Source organism: Gnatocerus cornutus, chromosome 2 (genome assembly GCF_029298725.1).
Source record: "Gnatocerus cornutus isolate USDA-ARS CGAHR chromosome 2, icGnaCorn1.1, whole genome shotgun sequence".
Lineage (NCBI taxonomy): Eukaryota > Metazoa > Arthropoda > Insecta > Coleoptera > Tenebrionidae > Gnatocerus > Gnatocerus cornutus.
The window spans coordinates 20,801,681-20,820,247 of NC_142234.1; the positions used below are offsets into that span (position 1 = coordinate 20,801,681).

At 34.8% G+C, this 18,567-nt stretch overlaps 2 protein-coding genes across 2 annotated transcripts; both read right to left on the minus strand.

Annotated features, from left to right (window-relative positions):
- Window positions 1-139: 139 nt before the first annotated feature.
- Window positions 140-1,362, minus strand: LOC148179977 (cathepsin B-like). The gene is made up of 4 exons (XM_088030068.1): window positions 1,039-1,362; window positions 791-991; window positions 480-741; window positions 140-429 (listed from the first exon to the last, which is right to left on the minus strand). Exons 1-4 carry the CDS (start codon window positions 1,360-1,362, stop codon window positions 221-223), a joined length of 996 nt encoding a protein of 331 aa, XP_087886194.1. The 3' UTR covers window positions 140-220.
- Window positions 1,363-3,886: 2,524 nt separating this feature from the next.
- Window positions 3,887-5,121, minus strand: LOC148179978 (cathepsin B-like). The gene is made up of 4 exons (XM_088050653.1): window positions 4,758-5,121; window positions 4,506-4,706; window positions 4,198-4,456; window positions 3,887-4,148 (listed from the first exon to the last, which is right to left on the minus strand). The coding sequence occupies exons 1-4, from the start codon at window positions 5,103-5,105 to the stop codon at window positions 3,943-3,945; spliced, it is 1,014 nt and encodes a 337-aa protein (XP_087906779.1). The 5' UTR covers window positions 5,106-5,121; the 3' UTR covers window positions 3,887-3,942.
- Window positions 5,122-18,567: the final 13,446 nt, after the last annotated feature.

Sequence of the window (18,567 nt, forward strand, 5' to 3'; positions counted from 1 at the left end):
TAAACTTATTGAAATCTCTCTTTTGGAACAAATATTTAATCAATTATTAATAAATTTTAAATATTGATACACTCAACTTTGACAAAGTGTTAATCTCAAAAATGTCTACATTCAGTTTTTCCTTAATTTTCCCCCTAAATCAAAAGCCTGATTCACACCCAAGAATTTTCGAAAATTTACCTGGAAAGTGGACTGGTAGCAATGAGCTCTAATTTATTTATTACACAAGTTTTGGAATTCCTGCATAAACTTCACTCTCAATTCCACATTCATTCGTACCACGCAAAACTTTAAAAAGTCCCTGGTCGCCCCACTTTTCATTCCAAGAATTGGCAGCCAACCAATACGGACTACCATCTTCGACTCCCCATCCTATGAGTTTAACACCTTGTCCCATCCGATAATCACCAGAAACGTGGTGATAAACACCTGAAATTTCCTTTTTTACTTTAATTACTTTCACAAATTGTTAAACGCACCGCTTTTGTAAGCATAGAAATCACTATGAACATCCAGCGTGGCTTCAACTGGTCCATTCGTCATAATCTCAGTTTGGATTTCTGCTTCAATTTTTCTGATTCTATAAGGAGCGCCAGTCCTCAGATCCGATTCGTAGTCAATTGATTGATCATCACAAGTATTAGTGCAGTCATGAACATAAATCATCTGATGACAAGGCTCCAAGTCACTACCAGTGGTGTTGTAGTGGTTACAAGGAGGAAAACTATACGCTTTACAACCCTAAAAAAAATCTCTTGTTCAAGGGTACTATTTTTGAAACGATCTTTACATTAGAGGAGCCGTACTTTCCTCCAGTTGCGATTCCTTTTATAGACCAATAATACCACGCTTCTACCGAATGCCCTCCAGTGCAGCCATAATTACAGTCGTCGCAACAATTATTCAAGTCTTCGGTTGAAATACTAATGTTGAGTGCCCCTTTTGATTTGATACAAAACCGGTCAGTCATTGCCGAAGTAGCCGCCACAGCCTAAAATAGAAATGTTGAACTCTTCTCATGCAGACCCTCATAAATACCCATCCAGAAGTACACCCGCCTTGGTCCTGGATATCATTGATCACAGAAGCACATTCTGGCCACGCTTCGCGAGCGTCAAAAGCCTCTGGAATTTCTTGAAGATTGACTGCTTGGATTTTGTACGGTAAATCATGAGCGGGTTTTTTAACCGGCGGATCGACTAAAAATTCAGGGGGTTGGGGGTGGAAATTCCGACCAGCTTTCCAAGTTGGTTTCTTGTTGTTGATGGAGGCGATAAATTCGTCTGATAGGAGATGTGGTTGTGGGTGACCATGCGTCACTACTGTTACACCAAGAAGAAGAGAAAGGAGCACACAGTTCATGGTTTTGAAAGAGTTTAAGTTCGCAACTGGGGAGTTTGTTGGGCGGGTTGATATTTATATACTTGTGCGGGTTTAGTTAAGAAGAACTAGAGATAGCAGTCGCGTGGATTTTTCTGACGAAATAAATCAGCGAATTTCGGTTTTGAGTTAAGTACTTGATAGAGACTGATAATGCGAGGTTTTTGAGAACTTTGACATCTGAAGAGAAGACTAAACATTTTTGATTCTTTTAACATTTTCACCTTCATCTTAAGTGTTTTACCAATCACATTCCGGCCAAGTCTCGCCCTCGCGAGCGTGAAAACTCTCAAGAATGTCTGCGTGATTTACATGCTGAATTTCAAAGGGCAAATCGTGGATTTTTTGGTATTGGGCGCAATAAAGTTTAATATCAGTGTTAATTCTCGCTCTCAAAGTTGTATTTCTGCGGTTGATTAGTTGAATAAACTCCTCTGATAGCGGATGTGATCGTGGGTGTCCATGACTTGGAGTGATTGTTACACTAACGATAACAGAAAATATCAAGTAATTCATAATTTTGAAATACAAACATCAATCTCAAATTGTTTGTTTATACTCGTACTTTCGACTAGAATACAATTAGATAACGGGATTTTCTGATGAAATAGAAGACGAATTTGTAGCAACGGGTCGAGAATCAGAATGATTGAATTATAAAAAGGTATAAAAGTTACAGTTGATTTAAGTTGCAAATGTCACAATTCAATGTCACAAATTTTAAAATTTCCATCGTGTAATTCGTTCCTGTTGCAAATATGGCAATAGTCGATTTTTCGCAAAAAAAAATTCCGACTTAATGAAAATTTTTCCATTTTTTTATTATTTTCGCGAAAATTCATGACTTAAACTATGCCAAACTTCTGATATCGACATTTCGCCTATTTTTTCGAATAAACTTAAGTTATTGTACAGTGTAACGCAGAATTTTCCGCAGATTAAATATTAAATAGTCAAATGTCAAATTCTGGAGAAAAAATGACCCCAACTTTATCATCTTAAAATTTCAGTTAATTCAACAAAATTCCAACATTAAATAAAGAAATAACTGTCAAAGTGGACACTTGCAATCACAACTGACTGTAAAGTGCAGCTCATTCCTATCAGTCCACTCTCCTGTGTAATTGTTCAAAATTATTTGTGTGTAAATCAGGCTTTTAATCATTCTTACACACCATATTATATTAATACATACCAAATTTCATGTCAATTCTAGAGAGACAATGATGCCAACCTTGTCATTTTAAAAATTCGAACTTTAAATCAAGAAATAATAGTTAAAGTGAATATTGCAATCTAAATTGACGGTACTTAGGTTGGCGAAAACAAAACATTCTAACTGTGACAGTTGGCGAGAGTGGTAATTAAAGAATACAACTGAAAGTTGACGTTTCTTATGTCAAAAGTTTAATTCAATCCAAAATTGGACTAGAATTATACGAGAAAAAAAAAGAAATTTTTAATGGATCCTCAAAATACATAAAACCAAAGAATCAGACTTTAACAACAATGTTTTAATTAAAGTCTGATTTACTTTGCAACATTTTTCTATTATATTAATATTTGTCAAAATATTCGGGATAGAAATATCCACACATTAGAAGGCGAAACAGCATTAAATGGACGAAAATCTCACGATTAATTGAACTCTTACAAATTTAAAGTCCGTTTTTTTTTTAAAACCACCAACACCGCAATCTTCCCCTGCATTACAACCGGCAACGTTGCCTAGAAAGATTTTTGGTGAGAAAAAAGTTATCAAATTTTTGACATTTCTGAAAATTAGGCAGTGTTTCCGTTATAAACGTTTCTTTTACAGCCTGTTGGATTGCAAATCAAATGATTTAATAGTGAAGACTCGGTACAGCCTGAAAGGCCGTTTTGTGTAATCAAATTGTCAATTAGGCAGCTAAACTATTTGATTTTATCACCAAAAAGTCACCATCGACGACGTTGCCGGTTGTAAAGTGGTGGGAGAGTGCGGTGTTGGTGGTTTTTTAGTAAAAAAACGAATTTTACTTTGCAACATTTTTCTATTATGTTAATATTGATTAGATAAATTCAAATCGTCTTTTGTTCATTCCGGGCGGAGTTAAACGAAATTTTTCTTATTTAGTTCTGATCGTCGTGGATGCAGAAAGTCACTTTTTTGAATTGTTCACCCAATAAATCCAACCAATAAAAAACGTGTGCAACAAATCCAGACGTCAGATTTATTTTAATTCGCGTGTTATTTGTCATCAACACCCAATGAATTCCTTCTTTTTTGTGCGTGAATTAATCAGTTTAAAAATGCATCCAATAAACAACAGTCTTGGACATCTGTCCAATGAACGCGAAGCTACTATCGTGTTGGTAGTTTAGGAGCGTTTTTTGTTATAAAAACTACCTTGATTAGCATAACTCCAACCAATGAAATAATTCTTTTTTTGCGTTGAACCCGATTTCAACAACATTCTCCATTTTAGTATGAAGAATGGGCGGGGCGGATCTTTAAACAACAATGGATTTAGAATAATTTATTTTCGACAAGTTTAAACAACCACAAACATTTCCATCTTCTTAGAAATTTGGAATACCAGCAACGACGTCAGACTCAATTCCGCATTCATTAGCCCCACGCAAAATTTTGAAGTATCCCTTATCACCCCAATCTTCATTCCAAGAGTTGGCAACCAACCAGTAAGGAGTCCCATCTTCAACTCCCCATCCCAAAATCTTAATAGCGTGGCCACCATCTGCTCCTCCAGTAATGTGTTGGTACACCCCTAACTCAAATTTTTAGCAACTGAAAACTTCAACCACGCCTCAACTTACCACTCTTATAAGTCAAGAAGTCTTCATACACATCAAAATCAGCCTCAACTGGTCCATTGGTCATAATTTCCGTTTGAATTTGCTCAACAGATCTTTTGATAGAATAGGCACTTCCGTGTCTCAAATCAGATTTGTAAGTCAGGCTAGAGCCGCTATCACAGACTTGTTTGCACGCTGGTGTTCTTTCAAGGTCTCCACATGCGGGGAGGTTACCATCGACGTGGTGGTCACAGGGTTTGATGGCGTAAGCTTTGCAACCCTTCAGGAACTTGATTAGATTTGTTTTAATAAACGGGGGAGAAACTTACATCACTTTCACCATAAAGTCCTCCGGTAACAATACCAACAGTGTCCCAATAAGACCAAGCTTCTTCTGGCCATCCTCCATTGCAACCTTCCCCACAGTCGTAACAACAGTCGTTCAAATCTTCAGCTGAGATGCTGATTTTCACAGATGCGTTGGAGTGGATACAGATTCTGTCGCTCATGGCTTCAACGGCTCCAAAGGCCTGGAGATCGCAATTAGTTGTTAAGATAAAAAGTTAATAATAAATTAGTACCCAGCAAGAACCGCAACTGGCTTGATCTCTGATTTCGCCAATGATGGAAGCGCATTCTGGCCACGCTTCCCGAGCGTCGAAAGACTCCGGGATTTCCGCAAGGTTAACAGCGTGCACCTTTTCCGGTAGTTTAACAGTACCAGCATTCCTCGGAAGAACTCCGTTGAGTTTGCTGATTTTTTCCAAAGGTGTGTTAACATCAAAGTTCCTTCCGGCTTTCCACGTCGTTTTTTGTTTATTGATAAAGTCGATGAATTCGTCGGAAAGCGGGTGGAATTTTACCCCAGCAGCCGCTTGGCTGAGGGCAATGGATGCAAGGACTGTGGCACAAATTAGAGCGAACTTCATTTTAGTAAAAACTAAACTAGTTTTCGAATTGCGATGGTTTTTATAGTCGATTAAACAAGGAACATTTCTTTTGTGCGTTCAGACTATAATGTTATCTTAACACTTCAACTAACAACAGCTAAGATGATCTGATAAGACGAAAGCTACTTGAAATTTAATTGACAAGTTTTTGAGGGACGAAAAGCACAAGCAATTTCGTTGGTTTTTATCGATTGGATTATGGATTTCCTGTGATTAGTTTCGATTTGAGGTGATAAATGACTTAGCAGAGTAAAAAGTGAGTGGCAGCGTTCAAGGAGCCCGAATTAACATTAGATTAGAGAGGAGTTAAGAACTGTAAACATGATTGGATTATTGCGTTTATGCCAAAGCTTGGATATTTGCTAATCTTCACATTTGCTCTACTCATTTTTTATAAATTTGTTTAGATTTTAAAAAAGAAAATTGCTATCAGTCTACTCTAATGTGAAAACGTTCGAAAATTCTTGGGTGTACATCAGGCATTCAGTGCTACAGCCATGAAATTTAGAGTAGTTTCTATTATAAAGTTGTTTAATGACTCTACTGAATTGCAAAATTGTAGAGCAAAAGAAGCTGATTTTAGAAATTTGTATTTTTGAGATTAAGAAAAAAGTTCCCACACTCTCCACTAAAATTCGTAGTTTTGGTAATTTTAGTGCTACAGCTACGAAATTTGTGGAAGTTACTACTTTTAAGTCGTGTATTAACTTCACTAAATTGCAAAATTGTAGTGCAAAAACCACAGATTTTAGAAATTTTTATTTTTGAGACCACGCAAAAAGTTCCTTCATCATTCGCTAAAATTCGTAATTTTGGTAATTTTAGTGCTACAACTATGAAATTTGGGGAAATTACTATTTTTGAGTCGTTTATTAACTCTACCAAAATACAAATATGTAAAGCAAAAAACTCAAATTTTAGAAATTTTTATTTTTGAGACCGAGCTCAAAGTTACCACATCCTTCACTAAAATTCGTAATTTTAGTAATTATATAGTGTTACAGCTAAGAAATTTAGGGAAATTTTTATGTTTGAGTCGTTTATTGACTCCACTAAATTACAAAATTGTAGAACAAAAAACACATATTTTAGAAATTTTTATTTTTGAAATTAAGCAAGAAGTTCCCATATCTCCCCCCCGTACTAAAATTCGTTATTTTGGTAATTTTAGTGCTATAACTATGAAATTTAGGGAAATTGTTATTTTTGAGGCGTGTATTGACTCTACTAAATTGCAAAATTGTAGAGCAAAAAACTCAAATTTTAGAATTTTTTATTTTTGAAATCAAGCTAAAAGTTCCCACATCCTGCACTAAAATTCGTAATTTTGGTAATTTTAGTGATATAACTATGAAATTTGGGGAAATTATTATTTTTGAGTCGTGTATTAACTCTACTAAATTGCAAAATTGTAGAGCAAAAAACACATATTTTAGAAATTTTTATTTTTGAAATTAAGCTAGAAGTTCCCATATCTCCCCCCCGTACTAAAATTCGTTATTTTGGTAATTTTAGTGCTATAACTATGAAATTTAGGGAAATTATTATTTTTGAGGCGTGTATTGACTTTACCAAATTGCAAAATTGTAGAGCAAAAAACTCAAATTTTAGAATTTTTTATTTTTGAAATCAAGCTAAAAGTTCCCACATCCTGCACTAAAATTCGTAATTTTGGTAATTTTAGTGATATAACTATGAAATTTGGGGAAATTATTATTTTTGAGTCGTGTATTAACTCTACTAAATTGCAAAATTGTAGAGCAAAAAACACATATTTTAGAAATTTTTATTTTTGAAATTAAGCTAGAAGTTCCCATATCTCCCCCCCGTACTAAAATTCGTTATTTTGGTAATTTTAGTGCTATAACTATGAAATTTAGGGAAATTATTATTTTTGAGGCGTGTATTGACTTTACCAAATTGCAAAATTGTAGAGCAAAAAACTCAAATTTTAGAATTTTTTATTTTTGAAATCAAGCTAAAAGTTCCCACATCCTGCACTAAAATTCGTAATTTTGGTAATTTTAGTGATATAACTATGAAATTTGGGGAAATTACTATTTTTGAGTCGTGTATTAACTCTACGAAATTGCAAAATTGTAGAGCAAAAAACTCAAATTTTAGAAATTTTTATTTTTGAAATCAAGCTCAAAGTTCCCATATCCTGCACTAAAATTCGTAATTTTGCTAATTTTAGTGCTACAGCTATGAAATTTTTAGAAGTTACTATTCTTAAGTCGTGTATTAACTCTACCAAATAGCAAAAGTGTAAAGCAAAAGACAGAGATTTTAGAAATTTTTACTTTTGAGACCAAGCAAAAAGTTTCCACATTCTTCACTAAAATTCGCAATTTTGGTAATTTTAGTGCCACAGTTATAAAATTTAGGGAAATTACTATGTTTTAGTCGTGTATTAACTGTACTAAATTGCAAAATTGTACAGCGAAAAAAACAGATTTTAGAAATTTTTATTTTTAAAACCAAGCAAAAAGTTCCTACATAATTCGCTAAAATTCGTAATTTTGGTAATTTTAATGGTACAACTATGAAATTTAGGAAAATTAGTATTTTTGAGTCGTATATTAACTCTACTAAATTGCAAAATTGTAGATCAAAAAACTTAGATTTTAGAAATTTTTATTTTAAGACCAAACAAAATTGTCAGGATTCGCAGGAATTGCATGATAAACGATAAATCCCAGAACCGCATTTTAAATATGGCGCCTAAAAAAAAAATCTCTGCAAAAACTAGCCCGAAATCCACATTTTTTCACCTTTAAGTATAAATGAACGTTTCTGGCATTTATAGAAAATGGTGAATGCGCCTGCTCAAAACCAACTGGTGAAAAATTCTAAGTAGATATTTTGCTAAAATTTTCATACAGTTGTCAAAACTGTTAAGTTCGCGTCGTGCTATTAAAAGAATTGATTTCTTTATTTTCAATTTCTTTCTCATATTACCAACATCTAAAAGCACACAAATAGAAGATGTCACCCGCCCATTAAAACGCTTTAATTTCAATCCTTAGATTGATGAAAATGGGTTACGGAAATCGAATGTTCAATGCCCCTCTGCCATTTTTCATAAATCCGGGTCAAACTCAATTCCCACTGTAAACAAAGCTGACCTCTTGTGACTCCGGAAGAGTCAACTTCTCCCCGGCGTCAGAAATAATTCTAGTGGTCCTCGAGTTGCCACCTCTTCCACAGCAGCGTCCTCCTTTCCCATCCCTCATAGCAAAAAAAGCCATTCCAACATTTTCCTTCTTGTTTCGAATACCGCGCTGGCGTCTCGACAACCAGAAGCCGAGTGAATTCGGAGCACCGTCGTGACGTCACTGCGACGTCGTTATCGATCTCTTAACCGCGTGTTACAACAGAAAGCCCCGAAAAGCTCTCGTATACGGTTCGCGGTGGTGTCAGTGCCAAAATTCTATAAATCTCGTCTTCTACAACTTACCATTGCCAAAAGCGGATGATGGCCAGTACTGGTCCTACAAAGGGCGTATGTGTCTCGTCATAAAAATCACTTCGGTTGTACCTCGACAACTTGCAGACTACCTCGCTATTTCAGTGCGGTAAGTGACATTCGCAATTCGGAAAACGTTAAAAGCACCTCTCGGGGGGCTACAACGTTGGAAAAAGTGCAAATTTCATGTTCCCAGTTCCCTGGAGTTCGGTGGTTGAACCCGGCGATTTCTGACACTTTGTTATTTACATCCGCAATGCGAAATTGTAAACTTTATACCGATGAGTGCCTATAAAATTCCATCGCGAATGTCACGGTGTTTTCCTCCCTAAATCGCACGATTTATAGACAAATACAAACACACTCCACCAATCCCACTTTTAGTTCACCCCCCAATTAAATATGTAAAATTTAGAATTCAGAATTTAACCCTACAGGTCGTCCCAGAATAACCCTTCTTGATTGTTGGACCTACCTTTGATGCTAAAATTAGAAACACGCACACGGCTGGTTTATTATTTTCCAGAGAGGAGATTCATAATTCAGAATAATCCATCATTTCGGGTAAATCCCACCGAGTTAAATTACTTTTTTAAATGATACCAACTTTTAAATCTCTTAAGATAGTGCGAGCTCTAGATCTTGTGACTGACTGCAGCAATTAAAATCTAGTTAGGACTCTCGTTACCGCAGTTTGACAAAGAGAATTACGTTAAGATCCAGACCATCTCACCCATGATATCCGGGATTCAAAGATTACGGCGCACGTTGTAATTAACGCCATGGATTAATAGAACAGGTACTTTTTTAATCCGTTTTTTAAATCAGTGCGCGTTGTTATTTACGTCGTTCTGCAGATATCTGAAATATTACAAGTGCTATAAAAATTTACCACATGTGGAAAACGATCTTTTAACTTTTCGTCGTAAACTGGGCTCGACACGTGTCATTTTACTTATGCGGCGCTGTTAAAATAAGTACGAAGCGTATTTTCAGGGGTACCAACGTGATGAAAAATGGTGGATGCGCCGGGAAAATTCAACGTTTTTGACCAGTTAATTGGGCATAATCATAACTAAACAGAAAAGCATAATTTCTTATAGTTTTGTCCACGGCATTATTCAAAGAATCGGATCAAAAACGTGAAATTTCAAATTTCCCACTCGAAATTTCGAAGTTGGTGGCACTGAAAATTGGAGACCTGTCACGAATTTGTTTAAACTAACCCCACTTTTTAAATTTACTTGTGCGTGGACAGTGCTAAAGGTACAAAATTGCTTTGCAGAGGCATATTTGCTGTAAAAAGGTCAGTTTAGGCATAAAGCGACGTTCACAGTGACAGATCCTCATTTCGCAGTACACGACCCTCAAAATTTTGAGCGGGAAATTTGAAATTTTATTTTTTTATTACAATTTTTATACTACTGCTGTAATAACATAGAATTTTAAAAATAACTCTTCGAATAAGAATTCTCTAGAGCACAATCCGCCCTTAATGAAATTTAATTTAAAATTTTGGGAAAGCGCTAAAAAGAATAAAATTCAAATTTCGAGCACGTTTCCACCAAGCATGTATCTTTAATTTAGCGCCACTAAGCATCGCTAAAGATCCCTCGATGAACAGCAAACGTGTTGGTGGGAACCGCCACATGCTATTTTAGACCTAGAATTGTCTTCTTAAAGCAAAAAGCGTACTTTGCGCCAATCTTAAATACTCCTCTTGGAGGAGTAGTTGATGTCACGGCTTAAGAGCCTTGAATAATGAGCTTCTGCAAGGATAAGACGGATTGTTCAAAATCCAAAAAGGAGTAAAGAGAAAGGACGTTAAATTGAAAACTAACACAGTGGCGAACTTCATTGTTATAACAATAAAAATTCGTTGGAACGTAAAACTTGAAGAAACGCCAGAAGACCTCCGATAAGTGCTTCTAGATAGCAGCGAATTGAACATGACACCTTGCAGACGGTTGAATTTCCTAGGAACAAATCCAAAGTGGAGTTTACAAATCTATTGGGTTTTGCACGGTGAAACTGTGCAGAAAATCGCATAATTCTGTGGCAAAGAGACCGTTTACGCGGCATTTTCTGCTGATTTAAGCACAGAAAAGTGGATCAGTGTTAAAAATTCACAGGATGCATTTGTAGCCGATTAGGGCTGCGTTCTCTTGACGCAAATTTATTTGTAATATACTGCAGATACTACAAGGTGTTTATAAATGACTAAAAGTATGGCAAAGTTCTGGGGTCGATTATTTTTGGAAAAAGCACAGAAAATTCGTTTGACGACGTTCGAGTGATTCTAATTATGATTATGATGAGTCCGATTTCGCAGTAACTAAAGTCAGTTTGCCTGACAAAACATGCGTATTGTCGTCGTATTAAAACTTAATTTTTGCCAACAAATATTTGAGTTATTGCCGTTTGAATTTTTGAAACAATACAAAATTGGGCTCATTTTACGCAGAAAGTCGCGCTAAATGCAAAACCGCAAGAATTTTTAATTTTCGTCAACAAATAACTGAGTTATAGCCGTTTGAATTTTTGGGTTATCGCCAGAGCGCCAAATTTTTGAAGGTTCGAAACCATCTGTGCTCAATATCTCGGAAACTACGACAAATCAAAATAAACGATTTTTGCTAGCGTTTTACTCGCAATTTTTTAGCCCACAATTCGTTTTTAGATTTTCCGAAACTCGATGGCAAAAATACATCATGAAAAAACGATTAAAGTAAATAGGAATTAAATTCCAGTTTTAAACTCCACGGTTCCAAATATTTTATCTGTTGGAAAATTTTCAGTGTTTATATTTATTTTCAATTTGCCCTTCACATTTTTATTACTGTAATTAATTAACCCCCCTTAGTTAATTATTCCCCTCTGGATCAACCACTTCTTCATTTTTCCGTTTTAGTCCAGACATTGGCTAGCATCAATGACGAGTGTAACAATTAATTCCCTTTTTAACAATTCAAAGACTGTAAAAACCTTTTCTCGGTTTTTTCCGACACTTTGCAATAATTTATCAGGCGCAGCTTGAAACATTCATGGGGCAAAACAGCAGCAATTCGGCCCATATTTTGTGGGGTAATTCGGAATTATTTATTTATTCATTAGACGGCAGCACGACGAAGTAGTAAAACAATAAATGAGGTAAATTAGACGATTTATTTTTTCCGGGTGACGATTCTGTTGATCCATCGATCAAGTCAACAGTTCGATCCTCTTGAGATTACAAATTGATGTTGGACATAATTGTTATTGTTTTAGAGCACTCATCTTTCTGTAATGGAAAGTTTTAGTTTTGGACACAATTTTATGCAATTGTATTGTCTTGCAGCCATAGAACGTTTCGTAAACGGAGAAGATAAAAATAATTAGAAATGTCTAACTTCCAAGAAACCGTCTCGTGGCATTACTGGGTAAATATAGAGAGCTCAATTATCAGTCATTCGCAAAAATCCGCATCTTATATGATTCCATTAGGGTTTATATTAGACATAAACTGGCGACCCTTGAAATACATTAATAGAACAGATATAAATAAAGAAGTACGGTTGGAACCATAAATCTTATGTGGCTGAACTTCTAAAAAGCCACCCCTAATCGCTCGGCCAAAAACCCTCTCTTTTTACCAAATCAATGATGAAACTCTCTACAAAGAAGGGGTGCATTTCTATTAATCCACACCTGACGTAGCAGCACCTACGTAAATAAGTGCAGCGAAGCGTGTTATCCCAGGTTAGTTATTTCACGGTAACGTAGATAGCATGTTTATTTTTAGGATTTCCACGTAACGTCCTCACTGAGATTTTATCAATAATTAAATTGATTTACTAATGGTATTATTAACCAGATTGGGGTCCTACCTACATGAATTTTCTGCGATAACGGCGTTTGCTGAAGGGAATTTCTAATAAAATTAATTTTGTTTCACTGCTCGCACTTTTCATGGAGATAAAAAGAAAATATGAGAAGAAATGAAAATGAGGGTCTCTACAAAAAGGGACACTTGATAATAAATCGATAGATAAACAAAACATTATTTTTTACTGTTATTTTTACTGATGTCGAGGAGCTCTGTTAATTTTAAAGATTTCTCACGAGATTTGGGACTGAATATAAATATTTTTTGAAAATGCACTCTGTTATTCGATCCACAGGTTTGTTTAGTTTCTATTTCGCTGGCATAAAAAATGCTTGTGTCTAGTCTATTTTTTTTACAATTTAGGACAAATAAATTCAGTCACTATAAAGTGAATAAATTCGTTTGATGATGTTCGAGTGATTTTAATTAAGAATTCCTGGAGTTCAAGTTTGTCTAATGATCTGATTTCGCAGTAACTATAAAGACTATAAAACGTGCGTGTTTTTGTCTTAATTAAACTTCATTGGGACTCATTTATGCAAAATTTCACGCGGAATCTAAATTTTGGCAGTTTGTTAACAAATAAATGAGTTATGGCCGTTTGAATATTTGAGTTATCGCCAGAAGGCCAAATTTTTGAAGGTTCGAAACAATTCTTGCCCAATATCTCGGAAACTATTTCAGATATTGAGATGCGGTTTGCGCCATCGTTTTTCTCGCGGTTTTGTACATAAGAAATATTTCTTTGATTTTTCCACTGTCGAAATTTGCAAATTTTCGCAAAAATTCATGTCTAAAACTATGCCAAACTTTTGATATCGATATCTCGCTTATTTTTTTGAGTAAACTTGCGTTATTATACATCATTTTACACAGAATTTTGCGCAGATTCCAAATATGGAATTGAAATTAAATTCCGACAGCAAATAACTGAGTTATGGCCGATCAAAGATTCGAATAGTTAATTTTCATTTTTCCCAATTTTTCCTAATTTTTAAAGTTAAATATCTCGGAAACTATTTTAGATATTGAGATGTGGTTTGCATCATCGTTTTTCTCGCGATTTTTTACATAAGAAATAGTTCTTAGATTTTTCTACAGTCGAAATTTGCAAATTTTTGCAAAAATTCGTGTCTAAAACTATGCCAAATTTCTGATGTCGATATCTCGCTTATTTTTCAGAGTAAACTGAAGTTATTATACATCAGTGTACGCAGAATTTTCAGCAGATTCCAAATCTGGGATTTAAATTCACATCCGACAATAGATAACTGAGTTATGGCCGATCAAAGTTTGAGAAAGTTGATTTACATTTTTCCTCATTTTTCGCAATTTTTAAAGTTAAATATCTCGGAAACTATTTGAGATATTGAGATGCGGTTTGCGCCATTCTTTTTCTCGGCTCATTTTACTTTAGAAAATGTTCTCAAAAGCCTAAAATTGGATGGTCGATTTTTCGCGAAAAAAAATTCCGACTCAAACGATGAAAATTTTTCATTTTTTTAATTTTTGGCCATAACTCGTAAACTATTTGTCCGATAGATCTCAAATTTGGGCAGTAGATAGATTTCGAGCTCCTCTTTCGACTGATATATAATTCAAAGCTATTAAACGTCGGTTTCATTTTGAAAACATTGATTGAAAATCACTCTAAAATGAAGTCTTCAAAACAGTTTTTGGCCAATGCCTCGTTCATTTATTACGCAAACTCAACAAATTTGGGCTCATTTTACGCAGAATGTCACGCTGAATTCAAAAACATAAGAATTTTTAAATTTTCGTCAACAAATAACTGAGTTATGGTCGTTTGAATTTTTGGGTTGTCGCCAGAGGGTCAAATTTTTGAAGGTTTGAAACAATTCGTGCTCGATATCTCGGAAACTATTTCAGATATTGAGATGCGGTTTGCGCCATAGTTTTTCTCGCGACTTTTTACATAAGAAATAGTTATTTGCTTTCCCAAAAGTCAAAAGTTGTAGTTTTTTGCCAAAATTCATGACTAATACTATGCCAAATTTCTGATATCGATATCTCGCTTATTTTTTGAGCAAACTTGCGTTATTATAGCTCATTATACGTAGAATTTAGCACAGATCGCAATTCTGTGCTCAAAATTCCCATACAAAAACAAATAAATGAGTTATGACCGTTCAAAATTTCGGAAAATCAATTTTCAGTTCCAAATTTTTTAGTGCTCGATATCCACTAAACTACAACAGATTAAAAAAAACGGTTTGCGCTATCGTTTTTCTCGTATTTTTTTAGTTTAGAATTTACTTTTAGATCTTCCGAAAATCGAAAATTTTATTTTGTCGAATGAACTTCATAACTAAAAATATCCATACTTTTAAGATCGATATCTCTTTCATTGCGGCTCATTTAACGCAAAATTTCACGATAAATCCAAAACTGTCTTAATTTTTTCCGTGCGTCAACAAACAACTGAATTAGAAGCGATAAATTAATTGACTTTACTCTTGATCTGTGCTTTACCAAGACGTTCAATTCTTAATTTCAATTATCTCAAACAACAGCATTAGCGATCAAATTGCACACACTTTTAACTAAAATTTCAATACATTGACAGTCAAATTACCCAAATAAAAATTGATTCAATCTCTTTATAGTTCTTTTATAAATTCGTATTTCTCTCCCGTCGTTTCTTATTTCTCAAGAGCTTTAATATGATGTATGCACATCGTCGTTTGAAAAATTTGAAGCTTATAATGTTGAGCATGATAAATGAGACTAGCACTTTCCGGTCCACCGCCAAAGTTCCAGAAATAAAACTACTAATTCATAATAATTACATTGTTGTAAAAAATTTAAAGCCCCCTAAATACGAATCACGAAAGAAATAAACTTTGGGAATTAAAGGTGTATTCCCAAACGTATTTCTTTTGGGAATAGAGCAAAAGAAAGCTTTTAAACCCGCAAATAAGAGTAGTGACAATCTCTTCTGATACACCGGAATCCTACCACACCACCGTCTGTAAATTTGAGACCTGTTATTTCAAATTTAACAATATTCAATTCAATTAAACAAACTTTTTGATTCCTTGCTGCATATTTAAATTAAATTCTGCTCTATATTCAGTAGTGAACGGTCTCAGCATGTAATTTAATGTCAGACTTCGCCATTTCCAGATTCATATTATTGCATTAGAAGTAAGATGGTGCCATGAGCGTTTCGAGGTAGAAAGCGGAAGTCCCTTTAAACGTCAAATTGATATTACGTTCGTTTCCTGCATCAGATAAAAAACGTGTCTTCACAACTTTGCCCGAAATAGGATGAACTCCTGGGAATTATTATTAGTAGAAATAAGTTGGATTGTGGTTTCGGAAAGGTCAAAAGTTAGAAAGGTTGTAACGCGTGTTATTTCACTGATCTGTGAACAACGTTGTGAATAAATTGTTGCTCGAGAAAATAAATTTATCCATCTACGTCAAATGCGGCCGGGAAAGCACCTAGCCGGAAAAATAATTCTTCGAACGCAGGATAGAAATCAGGAATTTTATCTGGTTTAAGGGAAGAGCAAATAGCCGGAAAATTGGAATAAAAATGTATTTGTACAAGAAACTTACACAGTCCTGCGACTGTTTAAGGACCGCGGCTCCACTGATTGACATAAAGTGAATTATAGCCCACACAAAAACACGGAAATTTGTAGTCTCCCCTTTCAAAAGAGTGCATTAAAGCTCTTCTGCCAGTGTCACACGTTCGAGGAATTTGCGAGCTCAAGCTGCAAAAAGTGCTTTGTTAGATTCCTAAACACTGCAGCTATGGGAGGCAGGAAAGTGCCTCAGGTCTGACCTTTAAGTTTTCTCCTAATCAACTAAGTAAATGAAGATAAGTGGAATAATACGAATCTCGACGTCAAACGCACTTTTCTCGAAAATTAAAACTCGGCACAAGTTTTTCATTTTTGCCACAATCAATACTTGCACGCTAAATTACTCTCCTTGCGTAATTTGAAAAGTTTCAGCGGCATGTTATTTAGTCAATTAATAAAATGAATAAATGTCGACAGTATCAAAAATCATGATTAATCACCGAAATAAATAAAGCGCCAATTTTAACTTATTCTCGGTTTGTATCGTTATCCTCTTTTGGAAAGTGAGTTTAATTAACACGATATTATGAAATTTTAATCGAAGTTTGACTCACGCAAATGGAGCAAATGGAATTGTAATGAAATGAACGTTTCGGATTGTAAAATTTGCTCTCGGTAACCAGAAGACGTTTTATTTTTTTTTGTTATGTTTTGCGACCAATAAAAATTGCACTCTTTTAGCTGAGAATTAGGTTTGGTGACTAAAACTGTCAACATTTTTCGGTCGATTTTTCGCTTATTTTTGATGCAAACTTTTGTGATTGAGGCTCGTTTTACTCAGAATTTAGCGTAGAATTTACGTACGGCAACAAGTAATTAAGTTATGGCCGATTAAAGTTTCGGATAGTAGAATTTTATTTTTCAAATTTTTAATGCTCGATATCTTCGAAACTACAACAGATAAAAATTAACGAATTGCGTCATCGTTTTTCTCGGCTCATTTTACGTTAGAAAAAGTGCTCAAAAGGCCAAAATTTAATAGTCGATTTTTCGCGAAAAAAAATTCCGACTCAAACGATGAAAATTTTTCAATTTTTTGTTTTTTCGCCATAACTCGTGAACTATTTGTCCGATCAATCTCAAATTTGAACAGTTGATAGATTTCGAGCTCCTCTTTCGACTGATGTATAATTCAAGGCTACTAAACATCGTTTTCATTTTGAAAACATTGAATGAAAATCACCCTGAAATGATGTTTCCAAAACAGTTTTTAGCTAATACCTCGTTTATTTATTAAGCAAACTCAACAAATTTGGGTCTCATTTTACCCAGAATGTCACGCTGAATTCAAAAACATAAGAATTTTCAATTTTCGTCAACAAATAACTGAGTTATGGTCGTTTGAATTTTTGGGTTGTCGCCAGAGGGCCAAATTTTTGAAGGTTCGAAACAATTCGTGCTCAATATCTCTGAAACTATTACAGATATTAAGATGCGGTTTACGGCATCGTTTTTCTCGCGATTTTTTACATAAAAAATAGTTTTAGATTCTTCAAAAGTCGAAAGTTGCAGTTTTTCGCGAAAATTTATGACTAAAACTATACCAAAGTTCTTGCTATATAAATAACTTGCGTTATTTACATCATTTTACGCAGAATTTTGCACAGATGCCAAATCTGGGCTTAAATTTCCCTTACAATAACAAATAAATGAGTTATAACAGTTCAAAGTTTCGGAAATTTTCAGTTCCGAATTTTTTAGCGCTCGATAAATCCGAAACTAAAACAGATAAAAAGAAACTTTTTTCTTTTTTTTTTGCCGATTTTAACTTGTATCGTTACCTTTTTTTAGAAAGTGAGTCTAATTTCCACGATATTATTAAATTTTAGTCGAAGTTTGACTCACACAAATGGAGCAAATAAACGTTTCGTATTGTAAAATTTGCTCTCGTTAACCAGAAGACGTTTCTTTAAAATTTTAATTTCGCTATGTTTCGCGGCCAATAAAAAATATTGACTTAGTCGTTTCGCTTGTTTGTTCAATACTCTCTTATTATTTCTTTGTCTCGGCGTGTATCCTTATGCAAATATTTCTGAATTTTAAATGAAAGCTATAGATAAAATAAAGATAGAATTCACCGATCTGCATTCTGTTTGAGCAAAGCGGCGCGCAAATTATTCAAAAGCGTCACCTTTGTTGAATTTTAATTTTTTCTCGGCACTTCAGCAGATCGCTCTAATTCCGATACCCCGGAAAAGCTCATTTGATAACATCACTTCGCGTTGGCACTTTCCATCAAAGCGCACACACGTAATTTTGGGCTAGTTAAACAGCAATCCTCGTTAATTTTCACACGACCCGCCATTTTTTCATTAAATCTAAATGCGCAAAACAATCTGCTTATTAGCCGAACTGTAATAACATTAGTGGGAATCCCCGAAGCGTCGTGCAGAACCGTACTGGGGACGCCAACACAAATAGGCCGCTATTAGATTATCATAATTAAATCTGTGTTTAAGTTTACTAAATGTTTGTGTTTGTTTTCAGGGGGTG